The 18,868-nt window shown below is 35.0% G+C and overlaps 1 protein-coding gene across 1 annotated transcript; it reads left to right on the top strand.

Moving 5' to 3' along the window:
- Nucleotides 1-4,495: 4,495 nt before the first annotated feature.
- On the top strand, nucleotides 4,496-18,162 carry LOC132706211 (uncharacterized). The gene is made up of 6 exons (XM_060677401.1): nucleotides 4,496-4,812; nucleotides 10,174-10,298; nucleotides 12,137-12,309; nucleotides 15,854-16,051; nucleotides 16,110-16,296; nucleotides 17,925-18,162. Exons 1-6 carry the CDS (start codon nucleotides 4,672-4,674, stop codon nucleotides 18,142-18,144), a joined length of 1,044 nt encoding a protein of 347 aa, XP_060533384.1. The 5' UTR covers nucleotides 4,496-4,671; the 3' UTR covers nucleotides 18,145-18,162.
- Nucleotides 18,163-18,868: the final 706 nt, after the last annotated feature.

Genomic DNA, 18,868 nt, shown 5'->3' with positions numbered 1-18,868 from the left:
GACGCCTTAGCCAGGGAGGGCTCCTCGCATAGGCATATAGGGCCAGAGCCCCGCTTGAGGATCACCCCGTGTGTGAGGCGGGGAGCTCTCGAAGCCTGGGCGAGAGACCGGGCCGCGGGGGGCTGGAGAGTTGCTCCGGGAATGAGGCAGGCGAGGCTTATGATGGATGGGCCCGCCCTTCCTCGGACCAGGGAGCTGCTTAGACTGACCAGGAGGGAGTGTAGAGCACTAACAGGGGCCTACACAGGACATTGCAGGCTTAGGAGGCATCTCTGCTTGCTAGGCATTGGAGACGACCCGGAGTGTAGGTGGTGCATGGAAGGGGAGGAGACCCCGTATCATCTGCTCACCGAGTGCCCTGCCTTGACATGGGCAAGATTGGGAGTCTTCGGAACGGCCCTGATCGATCCGGACTCAGTGCACGGTATTGGGCTAAAGGAGTTGCTGATCTTCTACAGGAGGGGCGGAATTCTGGACGCCCTCTAGAGCGGCCTGGGAGCACAACGGGCCCATCTGGTGGCCTAAGTGCTTGGACGCCCGCGAGGGCGCCCTCCTTTAATACCAATACCAATACCAATACCAATAGTGAGGTCACATAGCGTGAGTGCAGCTTGCTCCCCCTTTTCCAGGCCCTCCACCACGTCTCCCACGCGAACCGCCTGTAATGTGGAAATTATTAGAGAGAAGAGCAGAGGTAGCGATTCCATAATTTTGGTTTTAGATGGAAGGTGTCGACAGCTTTATTCTCGAGGACTTCCATAAATATATTCGCGATGACTGGTGATAGTGGAAAACCCATAGCTGTTCCCGACGTTTGTTTAAAAATTTGACCAGATTCTCGGATTTGAATATACCTGAAATGATCTTAAGAGCTTCAGGAACAGAGATTTACGTCGAAACTAACCAGAATATCTTGTGTACCTAATGTAAGGTTTTTTAATTGTTCAATGAAGTGAAAGTTTTCCCTGTAAAGCGTGTTGGAGAACCAATAGTGCTGACAATAGGTCAGTAATCCTGGTCATGAAGGGTTACAGACTTTTTCACTTTTTTTAATTTTATCGAATAAAACTTGCTGATTGCTAATGAGTTTATTTGTCGTTGTCTTAAGACTTTTTGAACCTAGTTAACCTAGATAACTGTTTGTAGTCTTTTATAATCAGGTTTAGAGATGTTTTATTCATTTTTTTTGTATTTGTATATTACATTCTTCAATTTGGAAAATAAAGATTATTATTATCTAGATGAAACTGTTCTATTTAACTTTTAATTAATGGGTTAATAGGGTAACCTTGTCTAGGATACCCTGTACATTGAAATTAATAATTTGGTTTTTTTAACTTTGCCACTGGAGTCTGACTTCAATAAACCCTCCCAAAAAGGTTTCGTTAAAAGTTTTCCCTAATTCAATTACTAACGAGTACCTAGTGAACAACTTCGATTTGGAAATAGAATTCCTCAGACTTTAAAAATCGGTAATCTAATCGATCGCATTTCGCGTCGCATTTTATCGGACCATCTACTCGATTAGCTGGTGCAGTCATTTGCACACTATGAAAAAATAACATTCGAAGGCTACGAAAGCGCCTAGCGCGACGCACGTGTGAAACGATTAAATAAGTTTACTCAAATGACCGAAAATATTTTTAAACAATACGATTTTTCGCGGGTCCCATTGTTTTCACAAATTTGCGCGTTGGTCCGCATTAACGAACGTTTGTTTAATTTTACATTAACCACGCGCTAAAAGTATTCGCCAAATATTGATTTAGAACTAAGAAGCAACCCACCGCGTCACATGTGGCAAGAGGGAGACGGGTTGCGATGGGAATCGTTTTGTTGTCGATTGTTTTTATTTGCTCGGTTTTACTGGCGTTTAATAGTATATTATGCAACAAGTGCGGTAAACGGCATTTTGATTTAATGCTTTATAGTAGCTCACAAAAAAGACATTTTGCATGTTTAGTGTAAAAATGTATTTTATAAGATTCAATTTATTCAGTTTAGAGGATTAAAGGTTAATAAATACATGTATATTCGAGTTCTTACAAAAATATATGTCAGAAGCACAGAAACAAAATATCAAGCATGAGGAAAAGTTAAAGTATATTCATCTTAAGGAAGGGACAACGTAATCATAAACACTTGAAGGACCAAATACAAGATAGGAATTGCAAGCATGTGTAAGAAAGGAGACCTAAAGAATATATGCAATAGACTTGCGACAAGGTAAAGAAGTTATTTGTATAAAAATATTTGTAGAAATGTTACATTACACTGTACGACTGAAACCATATAAGTATTAATAAATTTCAATTATGTTAACGTAATTTTAGGAATGTCGAAGGTGCCCTACTTCCTTCAACTCAGTATACAGACGTGGAGGCAATCGAATGTACCTGTAGAACTGAAAGACTTGACTAGAGTTCTGGGAGCAAGCGAGTGACCTAGATATTAGTTTGGTTATACAGTTTGGCACAAAAGCTTGGCATGAGCCATTTTTGTCGCAAGGCCCTGTATGAAAGGATATTAACCAATTTGTTGGACCTACCCTTCATCAAATATGCATTCGATGAATTATTGTTTCCAAAAAAATATAGGTTAATTTTATTGAAGGGTGTTGCAACCCGCATTCAAAAGAATATTTTTTTTAACCCGTGAGTATCTTTTAATTATTTTGTTGTCATTATCGCTCCTATTTATTACAGCCACAGCTAAGGTAAAAGCTAATGTCTATCAAATCAAATTTATCCAAATTTGATGAATGACAACGTAGGTAGGGTTTACACCTGATGATGGAAATAAAACTGATTATAAGCTAACTAGCCAGTTGAGAGTGAGGCTTGGAGGGAGTAACACACATTTATAGGCCCCTACCCCTAGCCTACTTTACAAATAAAATGTACTTATGGTGATACAAAAATACTTTAAATCTGCAGCATCGTGTACCTGGCTTCTGGACTCACGGCCCCAGAGCGGCCCAGAAATGTCCCTAATGGCCTCACCAAATCTTTTGTTGTTGCATTGGTGTAGCAGAAAATATTTGTACTGATTGTTCTCTTTTATGATGTAAAACTGTTCATATGGTTGAAATGAAACAAAATTTTTAAGCACAAGCGTTTTAATAATTACTCCCAAAACATAGTATAATATTTTTTTTCCATTCATATTTCCTTGTATTTGGCGTACAATCCACAGTGCCTGGTTCAAGTAAAAGCCTATAATAATAACATTTTTTATTTTTATGATAAAGGTAACCTCTACCTTTATACACCTTATTAGAAGTTACCAGTAATGTTTTTAATAAACATCAAATATATTTATTTTATGTAAAAAGTGTTCCATGCTGCAAAACTCTTAAACTGTCGACAACGGCATTGTTCCGAAATTGCTTAATTTTGAACAAAAGGACCATGGAAGGAGCATCGCTCAAAGAGGACGTAACTGGTGACGAATTTTGGGTATATGGTTATGGAAGAACCCAGAATCGCCAAAACCGAAAAAATCACAAGTCCGACAAAATGTCAAGGTTTTACTTACTGTGTAGTACATCAAGAGTTCCTATCACAAGGTCGTACGGTCAATAAAGATTTAGGCGCCGTTTGCGAGAAGCAATATGAAGAAAAAGTTGCTTGGGTCTAACCTTTTGGCCAAAAATTAAACTACATACTCACCGGATATGGTTCCCTGCGGTCGAGGAGATAGAGAAGAATTCACTAGAAGAACTCAAGGCTATACCTGAAAGTGCCCCGAGGTTTAGAAAAACCGTTGACTTTATAATTTTATCAAAAAGTGTTTATTTATTTATCAAAATTACTATTGTGCGCTTCGAAGTAATCCCCCCCAGATTGACACTTATCTGGGGGGGGGGGGGGGGATTACTTCGAAGCGCACAATAGTAATTTTGATAAATGAATAAACACTTTTTGATAATATTATAAAGTCACCATACTTTTTGAACACACCTCGTACATGACTAAAACTGAAATGTAAATAAAAATGTGCCTCGCAACGTTGTGAAATTTTGATGCGAAGTTTATAATTATTATAAAATACATATTATTATTAAATATGATAAACTTTTTACAACTTCTGAATTCTTCCTGCGTCGGTTTTTGCTGAGTGGAAATTGCTGACGTTTCGCCAATCATTCTGTTGGCTTCTTCAGAGCTGGACTGGACAGTTTCAGTCAAGCTCTGAAGAAGCCAACAGGATGATTGGCGAAACGTCAGCAATTTCGACTCAGCAAAAACCGACGCAGCAGGAATCCAGAAGTTTTGTAAAAAATATTACAGTAACCTGTGGAAGTTTCTTTAAAAAATTAAATATGATAAACATTTGCAATATTTTATTGGAAACATTTTGATCAAATTGGACTAGTGAATTGACCCCGGTCGAGACTATAAGCGAGCAAGACAAAGGCAAACGTCCCCACTATTATCAATGACAATTTCCGAATGCAGATACTGATCTATTCGAAAATACGAAAAGGCGAACGGTATATTTTTGCTCCATGAGTGAGCGCGCGTTTTTGTTTGAATTCAACTTAAAAAGATAATGGATTTTTGCCTATCCGCCGTTCCGTATATATAATTCGGCATTTTTGCTTTTATCTAAGGAGTTGAATTTTTCGATAGACCGGTGTGAGTGAGATTTTTCGAAGAACTCGAAAACATGCAAGCGCTGAGGTATACTCGGGACACGGGCAAGCTCGAACTATGCCGGGTTTCGATTCCGGAAGTGACGGAAAGGGATCAGGTGTTGATAAAAATCGCGTACTGCGGGATATGCGGGAGCGACGTCCACATCATCGAGGTAAGCGAAGTTATAGCACGACCAAAAATATAGTGCATATATTGTTTTAAATGTTTTGCAGTACATTAAGTAGGTCTTGCCTGAGATGGACCGTAGCGAATATTTGCAGAAACTCGAAACCTTTATTTGAAACGTAAATGGACCGTTTTAAGTTTGGTTAAGCATTAACGCTGCGAATAAGTAGAAGTGTTTATTTTAACCTTCGTCGTACCGTGTGGGGTACAAATGTACCCCAACAACTCAATTTTTCTTATATCTCTTTAAAAATTTTACGCAAGGGTTCCGCACTTTTATTTATTGTCATTTAGTATTTACAGATTCATTTTCTGTATATTTTAGTTATTATGTGTATCAAAAAAGTCAACAAAAAAAATTTTTAATGTGGGATACACTTGTACCCCGTATGGTATGCCAAGATACTCATTTTGATTAGTAATACAGCAGAAAAGAATCAAAGCGAAAGACGGACCCGAATATGGCATAATCACAGATAATTTCTTTAAAAGTTTGTCCCTAGTAGATACTATTAGAGAAACAAATGAACCTTTGCGGCACGTTACGGAAAAATAAATCTTATATTCCCGAAGAACTCTTGCCGAAACTTTATAAACCCATTTTTTCGTCAATGTTTGGTTTTCGAAAACAACATACAATTGTGTCCAATCTGCCTAGCAAGAATAAGGCTGTCCTTATGTTGTCTACGGAGCATCATGATGATTCTGTTGCGGGAGAAAATATGAAACATAAGCCTGACATAATACTTCATTATAATAAAACAAAAGGTGCTGTAGACACTACCGATAAAATGGTAAAAGAATATTCAGCTCGTCGACTTAGTAATAGATGGCCGATGGCAATTTTTGTACAGCTATTAGACGTCGCGGCACTGGGTGGATTTATTTTATGGAGTGCAAAATTTCCAGGCGAAAAATCAAAAAGCAAAGACAGCAGAAGAAAATTTCTTTTGGACTTAGGAGAGTCATTGATTGACAAGAAGATTGAAGAATTCCCAACAGTGTCATGTGCTAGAAATGTTTCCAGAATTGGAAAAACACCACGAAATCCATTCCGAAGAACCTAAACGACCCCTTTCTGGATGGTGGTATTTGTGCAATAGACATAAAGATCGCAAGTCTAGGCAACAATGTTGCGACTGCAAAAAAATTTACATGCACTGACCATAGAATAAAACAGATGAATTTGCAGTTTATGTATGGAAAAACGTAAGAATTAACATGAGTAGTAACTTTTTTTTAAACATTTTTGAGAATTGTTTATTTTGTTCAACTTTTTCAATAAATATAACATGCATATTACATATTTTATTTACATTAACTATTTATTTGTCGCATAAAATATCACAAAGCGTTCAAATTAGAGTGGGCTACAATTGTACCCCACATAGTGTTCTGCGTAACTTTTTGACAGTTTTAAATTTGATTTAGCATTGATACTGCGGGATATTTTCGAATAAGTAGAAGCGTTTATTTTAACATCAGGTGATATGCATCGTTCTTAAGAGTTTAATCTAAATTGCAATATGATCGTATATATTACGGAGGTATTTGACTGTGATCCTTCCAGTAAGTACGTATTTATGTACCTGATTCTCGAACTTTCACCCTGCGAGGTTGTTTTCACTGGATAGTTCAAAGGGTAAGGGTACGTACATGTACTCTATTTATCTTAGAGGTTCTCCTTGTAGTTTTTTGTCTTCTACATAGTTTTTCATTTGTAAACAACAACATTCTTTTTTAAGACTCATAAGAATACAGATAAATATTTATTACAATCTTACAATTAAACATTTTTTGAAGGTTCCTGTTGTTTAACACAAAGTGGAGTCTAATGGGGATTTAGAAGAAGAACTACCTCAGCAATTAATAAACGGAATCTTAAAGAATTTCGCAATAGAGGGTGGATTATTTAAATACCATTGAAAAATTTCGAGAGCAAAATAGGCCAATAATGTATTAAGCCGAAACGACACAGTAAAAAAAGTATGGTGTGATAACAGTAACAAGTGTGTACTAGACGTGCCGCCTTCTCATGGAAAACGCATAATAATTCTTCATGCTGGGTCCAAAAATGGTTGGGTGGAAGATGCCTTTATTTTTGTCTGCCAAAAACTTTAAAGATTCAATTTCAAACATTTTAAAAAAATACTTGGTAAAATTTGATTGCGTCCAAATTATGCCGTTTAAATGTGGACACGGACTTTTACTTCTCTGCTAAATTTGAGGTTGATATCTGCAAATTTAGGACACTTAACATATCTCATTAAGCAAGGAATATCGAGAATATCCTATACAATAGGTGAAAACCTTAAATACAAAACTTTTTGCTGTTTATGCGGGCTATATCGCAATATAAAAGAAAGTGAGATCTGAATCATAGTATTTCAGTTATAACCATTTTTCAGTTTTTTCGCATTTGCGGCGCACCCCGTATATCTTTGAAAAATTGTCAAGAATAAAAGTTTATAAAGCCGTATCTGCTGCTGCTTCTTCTTCTTCATCTAAAGAGTTTTTGAAAAATGATGTTTTTTTGTAGACCCTTGCACGCGCGATTTTTTATTTTTTTAGAATACTTCTCGACCCCCAGCCCACCCCCATTTTCAGTAGGTTCTGTCACAGGGCAAAGCTGTATATATGTACCAAATATGAAGTCGATTGCTTCAAATTTCGGACACGGAAATCGCGAAAAAAAGATGGATACCGGAGTCGGATCAGGGCCATTTCGTATAAGCTTATGTGCCTCGTGGAGGGTTAAACAGGAGGCAAGTTTCAATTTAGCTCCAACGATTCGAAAGTTATTCAGGAAAAACCAAAAGACGAGAACGGAGAACGAAGAAAAACGGACAATAACACAAAAAGAAATTTTTTTTCGACGGTGATCATTTCTGTACCAACGGCGATCCCGTAGGACTTACCGTTACCGATATATAAAATTTTTATACGAGCGCAGATACTTTCGAAAAATTCGATTTCATTGATTTTCGAAAGAAACAAGAGGTACCTAAAATGACTGTACAAAGCTGGCCCAACTGTGAAAAACGAGTAATAAAAGAAAATATTTATTGAGAAGCATTAGTGGCGGAGTTGGATCAATGAACTAGGTGACGTCAGTAGCGATAGTGACGATTTTTTAAGTGACTGTTACTTTATTATTATTATATTTAATATTTTGTATATTAATAATGATACTTCAACTGAGATGGCTTTTACTTGATGAAAATCCATTTAACAAAATAAATAAGAACTAAAAGTTCAGATTTTCACGAAATTATATATTTTTACATGACAATTGTTTCGACAACACCGTGTATTTATCAAATGTAATATTTACAAATTACCTGCAACTATATGTAGCGAAAAATGACAATAAAACCTTAATTAATGTTGTGAGAATTTAAGTTTAATAATGGAGAGGTATTTAAATCTAATTGATCGTTAAGCAATAGATTTGAATGTCTCATTTTGTTAATCGCCATGGCTTCCGATAAATTCAATTTTCTACTTTTTGTGGCTGTAAAATATCAAAATTGTCGTCAAAAATGTGTTTTTCTGTGTACGCATAATTAGAATCTAGACTATTGTTTTAAACGCTCTTTTATGCTCGTTAATGCGTTTCTTGAAGGATCTGCAACATATTAGGACATAATCCGCGTTTCAACCTGTAGACAATTGATTTTTGAGATTTTGGACACTTCCTTTTATTGTTTCTTTTTATTATTATTTTTAATTTTGCTATTTCAATAATATACCTGATTTTGAACTACTGGACGAAATCCGTAATATACTGACATTAATAATTGGTTCTTTAATCACGCTCTTTACCTAAACCCATCTAAAATGACGCTTACTCAGTAATAAGTCCTGCATGACGATAGGAGTGTTGAATTGTTGCTGCTGTCACATCTTTCCAAGCTTTAATAATAAAGTTGACTGCATCTATCATATTAATAGAAAATTTGTCTTCGGACTCAATTATTTTCATAAAAATGTTTTTCTTGCGCTGATCCATCGGCCGTAATACACTTCTTTTGGCTGGAAGAAATGCCAATTTAATATTCGGTAGATTTGGAATATGGGTATGTGCAGGGTAGTTATCTAAAAGAAGTAATATTTTCCTCCCCTTTAATTCTGCATCCCATTTCCGTATCTCCTATTCAAGAATTTGCAGCTGGTAACACTGTTATACGTTCATTAGAAAGTTTTCCGCCCACACACATCTCGCTTCGAAATTTAAGTATTTTATCTGGCGACATTTTGTAAAAAATGCCAGTTTCGTCAGCATTAAAAATATCGTCAGCAGGGTATTTTTCTGCTAGTTTTGGCTACGTCTTCTCCAGCCAATCGTTAGTGACGTTTCTATCGACATCACAGGCTTCGCCACTTATCTGTCTATAATTTATACCATGTCTCGGTTTGAACTTCTAAAACCATCCTTCCGAAGCCTTAAAATCGATAATGCCAAGCTGTTCAGCAAACTTTTTTGCTTTTAGTTTTACGATAGGTCCGGAGAATGGTACATTTTTAAGACGTTGCTGTTGGAACCACTGCCCGATCCAAATCTTCAAATTTTGGCTTTCTTAGTTTTTTACTAGAACTGCCTGCCGCTTCAGTGAGAATGATTTTTTCATTGCACTTCCATATCGTGGATACAGTCGACGGTTAAGCCCGTATCGATGTCCCACATCACTTTTCTTTTCTCTTTTCTCCCGAATTAAAGCAACTTTATCATTTAAGTCAAAATAGAAGTGATTGAAACAATGGTGTGCTTTTAAGCATACCGATAAAGGCCTTAACAAGGCTTATTACGAGAAAAACACTTTGGACGACAAGATAATTAAATTATTAGGGTAAGGAATTCCGAGAAGGTAAGAGTCTAATAATTACAAGTCACCCTATATTCCTTACTTTGTTACCTGATGTGCCCTTTTTTCTTTCGGTATAGAGAGTGAGAAATTCGTTATACAAAGTGGATTAATAATTAATAACAATAATAATTAATAGTTGTGTGTGGAGACCTAATAGTACAACAAATTTTGTTCGTAATACAGTTTTCACTGTATAATTGTCGATGTAAATAAACGTATTTGATTTTCTAATACATTGTAAACTGCTGGTAGATATCGAAACAGTGATTTTATAAAAAGGATTTGTGATACAATTTCACGTGTTGACATCGCTAATCTAAAACAAATAATCCTCCACTAAAATAAAACTAAAACACCTAAGTTAACATCGCGCGTCACCCGTTATCAAACGCCGATGACAAATACGAATGTCATTAACCAATTTGCTCAGTTTTCTAGCTTAAAAGCGATTATATTTCCCTGAATTTTTATCATCATAGGGTGAAATGCCGTGCAGTCAGGACACGAAGACGCTGGGCCACGAGTTCTCCGGAACTGTGGTCAAAGTCGGACCGGGAGTCACGAACGTCACAGTCGGCGATAACGTCACAGTCAATCCCAACGAGTAAGAAAAATGAACGTAACGGCAGATGAAGCTATAACTTCGCGGTTTCTTTGACTATGTTGGATTTTCAGCTGTGCCTTTTTTCTTAATGCGATAATTTGAAGAAGAAACTTATTCTACTAAAGTACAGCAAACTCTACGATAACTTGTAATAAAGTTAAATCTCTTTGGGCTAGACAAAGTAGCTTCAAATTTATTCCTTGAGTTTATTCTTGACGGCTCTTCCATGAAACTTCGTAGTAGCTTTTTTTTTGTTTTCGTTTGTTTCTTGCCGGTTATGTTAAAAGCGTAACTGATTCAAATAAAGTTATTTATTTAATAAAATACATATTTGCAATGACAGGGATTATTAAACAGAGTGGACAATTTAAAGGTTATCACACATCACACATCTCGAATCGTTAATATTAATTATTACAAGATGAAGTAAGTAAAGATTAATAAATATTCTTATAAAAAAAATCTACTGTATACAATACAAACAACTATAATTCTAATTTAAAACAACGTCCCGTTTTAGGTGATAAAAAAAGAAAGCTTTGGCAACTTAAAAATGTAGTGCAGGGTCGGAATGCGGAGAGAAAAAATAATACTAGTGTAAACAAGTTTGAGAATATTATTTTTGCATAAATTTGTTTCTTTATACACTTATATATTGAAATGTATGGATTTTAACTATTCTATATGCGTTTTATATCGCCTGCACACACATTTATGAAATTATATCTGCAATGATGTGGGAAATTTTGTGACCTAACACTTAATTTTAGTTTATGTCACAAGCGCTCTATAAAACTGAATAATATCACAACTAATCAAAACTAACGAGTCACGAACATATACTTTTTGATACTGAATGCTTCTAAAATTTCAAAAAACTCACTTTTCGCTGCCACATAGTTTTCAATTTTTAACTTTGTAATATTTGACCTTGTCCGTTACTATAACGTCATTCTGAAAAATGGTAGGCAGGAGACAATCCTTAATTCATTTGTTTCAAGTTTTGCCTTTGTAACTTCATGGTAGTCGATGCATAAGTCACAGTCATCAAACACATACATAATCACAAACCAGTGGTATTTTTTCATATGCAATAGTAACCCTTTTTCCTTTATTAGAAGGAGCTGTTGTTCTACCCGACCCGGAAAAATTGACACCATCCTTGGATGGAGTGCGAAACCATGTCTCATCAAGATTGAACGATTCTCAGAACAGTATTTTCTTATCTCTGTTAGGTATATACTGATACCACCATTTTTATAACTGCTGTAATTCAGTAAATAGATGCCTCTCGTCTATTTGGTGGTATTTGAAGAACATTGTAGACTAAACTTCCCAAAAGCTAGTAATTCTTCGGCTTTTTTGTAGTATAGCAGAAATGCTATTTTTCCAGCAACACTGCAGCAATTAGAAAGCACTAATACTTGCTACCACTGCAGTGTTTAACAAATCGTTTCTTTTTCTAAATTTCGCCATTCCCCTTTTTGCACGTTGCTGGTTTTGACCAATTTATTTAAGTGACGCACCGTAAACGGTACCGGCCATTTTTTAGATCAAATTTCAGAATACAAAACGTTAGTTTTTATAAAATGACAAAGACCTTCAGAGATGATGACCTAGCGATTCAAAAAACCTTACTTTGTAGCATTCGCCATCTCCATCAACAATCTCCAGAAGAGAAATGCAAGTCCAATTTTACTAACGCTTTGGCCAGAAATGACCCTTTGGGCCAATGGTTGAATGAAATTGCGAAGTTATAGTACAAATTAGGCAACTTCATTTTCAGTTTAGTTTAAAACCTTAGTGTTAAGCGTTGACTTAAACACTCCGTTTTTTAGGGGATGCAATAATTGCAAGCACTGCCACGCCGGAAATCCCCATTACTGCAGGCCGTGTCCTGGCGAACTAAAAAATACCATTGGTATCCAGAGGAATGGAGGTATGGCCCATTACGCGCTAGTTCCAAACAATAGCGTCTTTGTATTGCCCAAAGGGGTCAGCCTGGAGCAAGGTAGGTGCTATTTCAGAAAAGCGCAGAGTAATAAAATGGGATATTCCGTCGGCCATAGGCGTAGGTAAACTTTGTGCAATAAAATTATTTTTGATCGTTATTTTAACAGGCTTTGTTGTCATTTTTGACCATTTACTTACCATCTTCCTATTCTTCCTATTTTTTTATGTCAGGAAAAGAATGTCAGAGTAATTAAAACATGCTTACGGTAGTACCTTTATAAGGATATCTGTTTTTTTCAATGCATTAATATTTAAACTGAGTCGCAGTGTTCCCAGTATTATACTTCACCCAAAAATATAGTGCTTTTACAACCGACCCCGTGATTAACTTTGCCGACTGTTTATTACTTCAAAACCGCATCACCTTATAGAACACCCTGCCGAGCAGACCCTTACTCGTAACCATTCCAGGACCGTGCTAGCGGGATATAAGTATGTTTTCAATCTTTTTTGCCGAGCAATTCTTGAAACATGTACATAAAAAAATTAGTACAAAGTAACACTTTATTACGTTCTAATTCATTACATTTCTACATAGCATCATTATTCAAAATAAAAAAGAACTAAAAGTTCATATTTTTAAGATAGGAAAGGAAAAAGGAAAATAAAAAAAAACAATAAAACGAAGTATCCAAAAGCAGGTATCTAGGTATCATGTCCTAAAATTTATATTGGACAAACGGGTAGATCCTTAAAGAAAGCGGTATATAAGTACGTTTTCAATCTTTCCATTTATTACGTTCTATTTCATCAGATTTCTACATAGTATCATTATTAATATACAAAAAATTAAACATAATAAAAATAAAAAAAATCTTCACTGTCGCTGCTGTCGTCACCTAATTCAAACTTCGCCACTAACCGTTCTCGATAAACATTTTCATCTTTTATTTCTTCTTATATGCGCTTTCAACTCAGACCAAATCATCTTATCGGGTTAAATGTGCAATGATAAAATGTTTTATTTTTAATAATTCCAGAAATTGTGTTTTCGTGTAGCTCTCTTCAAAAATAAATCATCTTATAATGTACCTTTTTCTATATATAACATATATAATCTAAAGTCTTAAAAAATACTGTTGTTTAAAAATCGAAGAACTATGTAGAAGGCACAAAAATACAAGAAGAAGAAGGTTGTTAATCGAGAGGCAGACAAGACAAAAATGATTACTTTCAAACTCACTTGTAAGATAAGTAGAGTACAGGAACGTACCCTTTAAGCTATGCATTGAAAACAGTCTCGCAGGCTCAAAGCTCGAGAATCAGGTACATAAATACGCACTTACTGGAAGAACCACAGTCAAATACCTCCGTAATAGCTCTTAAGAACGATACATATCACCTGATGTTAAAATAAACGCTTCTACTCATTCGAAAATACCCCGCAGCATCAATGCTTAATCAAATTCAAAACAGTCGCGCTCTACGGTAAAATACTTACAACGTCAAAGCAATAAATGCACTATATTTTTGGTCGTATTATATAAGATTAGTATTCCAAGCCAAGTATTCGTTAACTTAATCAGATTTTATTACTCTATACCTTTCGAAAGTTAACTCATGGAAAGTCTGCTGGCTTGTTTCGTTTCTTGCACCTATAAAAAAAATAATAATAACCTTTCGTTTTTATATTTTATAATTTTCCATTCGAAATCGATATAAGAAGTTTGCAGATCGATGCTTATCTCAAGTATGCCAACTCAACGGAAAAACCCCAATGAGTTTGTTTAATTATTGCAATTGAGAAAATAGTTGAACTTCAAACACCGTATTCTGTTTGTGTGTGTTTTGTCGTTAAAAAGTTAAATTTAATTTCGTAGAAGCCACACCATATGTTTTATTAGTAATATATTAGAATTTCAATTTTCTAATTCAGTTACTTCAAATTATTTAATAATATATTCTGTTTTGTATTTTTCATAGTGATATCGTAAAAATTGTATCATTATCTCGTTAATAATTAATAATAAAATATTTAAAAGATCTATTGTCTATTTCAGAATGGTGTAGAGTACCACAGTTTTGTAATTTCGTTACCCAACTACCCAAAAGCCTTTCAGACCAAAGTTCAATTAGCATCATCGTCCTAAAGTTTTCAAAAAAAAGTATATACTGCAAAACCAACATATCCTGGGTAACGATTAACTACCCCACCATCAGACAGGGTTCAGAAAGTCCATAGCGATGTCACGGCAAAGTCATAGCACTAGCGATTTTAGATTACCAAAAACAACAAATAACTCAGCTAAATGCTGGCCTAGAAAAGATTATTCAATTAATCAACCAAAATCTGAGCACAGTAGACAACTTTGATATAAAAACTTGGGAATGCAAAAGCTCAATGTGACATAAACTTTGTTCTGATTGATTCAATTTTGCTCATGTATCATATCTCATGACGAACATGTAGAGTCCTCGAAAGCATGGTTTTCTTGTGTTAACTGTCAAAATTATCACTTCATATACACCCACATATTTATCCAACAAACTAATTAGAATTTCCAGTGTAAATAAAAATCCGCACAAGGAAACTTAATGACATTAACATTAAATTATCAATTTTTCATCATGTTTTGTTAACCGCAATGGAATAGAACTGCTACATATTGATGGAGAGGGTAGTATTATTTTTCCTTTTATTTCTGTATTTCTCTATTTCATTTTGCAACTATTAATTTTGTTACCCATAAAGACCATTAATTTTTAATAATAATATTAAAATCTCATTAAGTGCGCAGAGGGACTAAAGAGTGGCCCCAAATACTTAAGCCACTTTCATTTTTTGACACTGATTTCATTGGAAAATTGTTGGTTGTGCTGGTAGAAACACAGGGTTTGGTTCAATTTATGAGTCCTATTATTATCCATTCCCTAACATTCTTTTTGTGCTGGCGGTACATTTCATAATAGTTCCTTCTTTATCAAATTATGTTCAAATTCAATATTTTCTGTGGTTAACCTAGTGCACAATTTTTTTATCTCTTCAAGATGAAGTTTTTGCATGTACAATTTCATATTACATTATTTTAGCACATCTTAACCTTTGAACGTTACTGCCGATATCTAAAAACTGTAAGAAACCAAAATTTGTTTTTAAATCAAAAATATCTGCCTACCCGACTTGTGCGCCATGAATCGACACGATCTCGGGGCTTCACCTACGTAGTTAAGCTTCTCACATACAGAGGGCGTTAAATTCCTGAATTTGAATAAATCATCAGCGCCATGCGAATTCATGTCCTAGTGATAATCTAATACACTAATTTAAAATAATAACGGTGAAATTTCCAACTCCAGTGCTTTGGGAACATCGTTCTATAGTTTCTTGTACAGCAAAACGACAAACCAAGCGTTATTAAACGGTACTACATTTTACCGTACGTTTTTCTAGATTATGTGACTGGTGAGTTCGTTAGCTAGTCACAGACCACATTTTATTACTCCATAGCTTTCTAAAATAGCCTATAAACACCAAAATAGTGGTTAATGCAACTAATGGTCAAATAAAATTCAAATCTTATATAGTACGTTGTATTTTTAAGGGGTTCTAGCTGAACCACTTTCTTGCATATCCCACGGTTGGGACCTCCTCCTACCCGTACCCATAGGGTCGAAAATCCTCATCATAGGTGCGGGCATCATAGGCAATCTTTGCGTTGCCCTTTTACATCGCCAAGGATACAAGAACGTTACCGTGTCAGAGCCGTGGCAAAGTAGATTGGACTTACTTTCGAAACTAAGTATAAATCTGCATATTATATTTATCATATTATATATTATAGTATACATTGTTTTTAGATACCGGCTACACTTTGTTAACCCCAAACGAACTGACCAAGAGGAGTCAAGAAAATCCAGCTTACCTTTTCGACGTCATTATCGATTGCAGTGGGAACTGTAAGGCTATCGAACAAGCCTTCAATTTACTGGATTTGGGAGGAAAATTAAGCTGTTTCGGCGTGGCACCAAGGGACGGTAGAATTTCGTAAGTTTCCTCATGAAGGAATGTCATTTTGCTTATACGTAAGCGGAGAAGTAAAAATTATAAAATTACATCTACCGTTGAGTCGTTTAATGTTATTCTCAGCTGTGATGCTGTGGTGTTGGTTGTATGCGACGTTGTCGGAATGTGCGATTTGTCCCTATCATCTAGAGATGCTTAAAATATACTAGGTTAAAATGCGAAAAATTTAGGGACTGATTTTTAGATCAAATTTAATAGAAAACCTTCAGTTCCAAAGGCCTTAGCCGCCCATGATATTTATCTTTACCATTGCCGAAAGGTTCAAGCCCTGTTACCGTGAATATTCGTGCAATATAACTTTCTTTTCAATCCAATGCTTCTTTTCTTCTCGGACTGTTGAACAACTCAACTCAACTGATAATTGTGAGACCATTGGAAAGAAGCGGAGTTCTTAGGACCTTTTTATCAAAAAGTATGACGAATAATCAAGTCGCTTGAAACACTGTCAAAATGTATTGCTGAATTTTCAGAACATGCTTTGATAATAATTATTAACTTAAAGCAACGGCATAATTTGATGAAACGAACGAAATAGACTTTAACTAGACGATTTGTTTTAAAGCATTGTCAATAGTCTCTAATTATAAGTTTTGAAAGTTTGCAAAACCTTAAGACAAAAAAAAACTGAGCTATTTTTCTTGGCTACGAGATCATTATTGGATTCTAGAACTTAGTGTTCTTATCGTATTCCCCTAGGCGTTGTTCCCCTTTTGGAACCCTTAAAAATCACCTTTTAATATTCAAAAATAGTTAAAATATGTTCGAATATCACTGGAATTGGATAGTCCACAGCGGAGAACAAACATGGCCCCATCAGGTCATCATGAAGAAGTACAGGAAGAAAACAAACTGTACTAAATGAGTATGCTATATAGCACAAACTTGGAATAAACTGCTGATGCTAGATCTTATTCATCCTGGATCTTTCATAGTTTAAATAAGAAGCAATTTCAAAGACATATGCTGAAAAAGGAACTACTGGATACTGTGGGAAGCTGATAACATACTATAAAACACAGTATAACCCCTTAGTATTTCTCAGCACTGGAGTCCCGATGACTACTAGAAATATGATGACTAAAATTTACAAATAAAATCGTATTGTCAATAGTTTTTTAAAATGGTAATGTTTCTTGCAATTTATCTATTTTCATTTTTTTCTTACTTTTGTATAAATTTTTATTTACTTGATCTGAGAATAACTATTGTCTCAATTATCGTCCATCCCTATAATTATCATCATAATGTATAGTTTTTATTATATTAATTATTCTCATATTCACGGAACTCATCTTTCGATTAAATGATAATTAGAGTGACCCTAATTTACCAACAATTCGAAGTGTGTAAGTCTTAAAAACTGAAATACGGAAACTATTCTTGTAATATTACATTTTATTACTCCCTCGCAAACTAGGAAAAAGGTTATTAAGGAAAATTAAAAAAAAATGTTTCTTTAATAAAAAACTCCAAAGGAAGCCAAGAGGGTTGCAACTCATTTGCGATATATCAATTCTTGCTCGTTTTTTTCTTACCGAATTCCTTTTTTCACACTGAAATGGTGCATCAAAACTAAAATTTCGTTTTAGAATATCGCCTTTCGAGTTGTATAGGAAGGAAGCCAAACTAGTAGGCGTCAACGTGAATCCGTTTAGTTTTTTGAAAGCTTTCGATTACCTGGAATCCTTGGGATCGCGATATTTAGACTACGAACGTCTCGGCATCGAAGTGTTCTCTCTGGACGATTACCAAGCCGCATTGGACAAACTAAAGTCTGGAAAAATCGCGAAAGCTGTATTCAAAATGTAAAGGACAATATAACATGGAGCGGTTATATCTAATGTTGTTTCGATTTAAAAAAATAAATAGTTCTAATTACAACTGAAGTTTTTTTCTCACAACTATTTTTACCTTACAAGTTTATATAATCAACGTTATTTGCCAACGTTATAGATGCACGTATCCCCTAGTTACAATAAAAACTCAAAGTAAAAAAACTAGAATAAACTCTTAAATAAATTAAAGAAGGTAAATAGATTTCACCATAATCAATAAATTATAAAGCGTTTTAGAAACCTCTCCAACAAGTAACATTTTTAATTCAAGATTGTTGTAATTGCCATCATAAGTTTAGTAAAAACTAATAAAACTGAACAACACATTATATAGCCAAATCTTAAGCATTCCCCGTGATTCTGCAATATATTAACTGAAAACTATACGCCAAAAAAAAACAGTTTCATGGAAATAGATTGAGAACTAGTTTGGCATCTTCTATCTTAAAAGTCCATTATAAATATAAAATTTAACACTACTAACAAATAAACATTGACAGTCTATTTAATAACAACAAAACTACCAAATAAGAATATGGCAAAAACTAAATTACTGTTGAGGTGTGGATCGGATCCAAATATGCTAATTTGCTAATATCAGTACACATAAACAAAACGAAAATAGAATTTACTTTCTGGGCATTCACTCACGTATTAACAAAACTAATCGGCAGCCTTAGAATCTTTAACGTGCGTTA

Source organism: Cylas formicarius, unplaced genomic scaffold, assembly GCF_029955315.1.
Source record: "Cylas formicarius isolate icCylForm1 unplaced genomic scaffold, icCylForm1.1 PGA_scaffold_8__14_contigs__length_24414737, whole genome shotgun sequence".
NCBI classification, from domain to species: Eukaryota; Metazoa; Arthropoda; class Insecta; order Coleoptera; family Brentidae; genus Cylas; species Cylas formicarius.
Note: the sequence above shows the minus strand (reverse complement) of the source record. Positions and strands in the feature narration are given on the sequence as shown.

Bases quoted from the DNA above. Each gene is read 5' to 3' on its own strand.
- LOC132706211 (XM_060677401.1), top strand. From the start codon at position 4,672: ATGCAAGCGCTGAGGTATACTCGGGACACGGGCAAGCTCGAACTATGC. The intron at 10,299-12,136 runs GTAAGAAAAATG...TCCGTTTTTTAG, and splicing joins GTCACAGTCAATCCCAACGA to GGGATGCAATAATTGCAAGC. The intron at 12,310-15,853 runs GTAGGTGCTATT...TGTATTTTTAAG, and splicing joins AGGGGTCAGCCTGGAGCAAG to GGGTTCTAGCTGAACCACTT.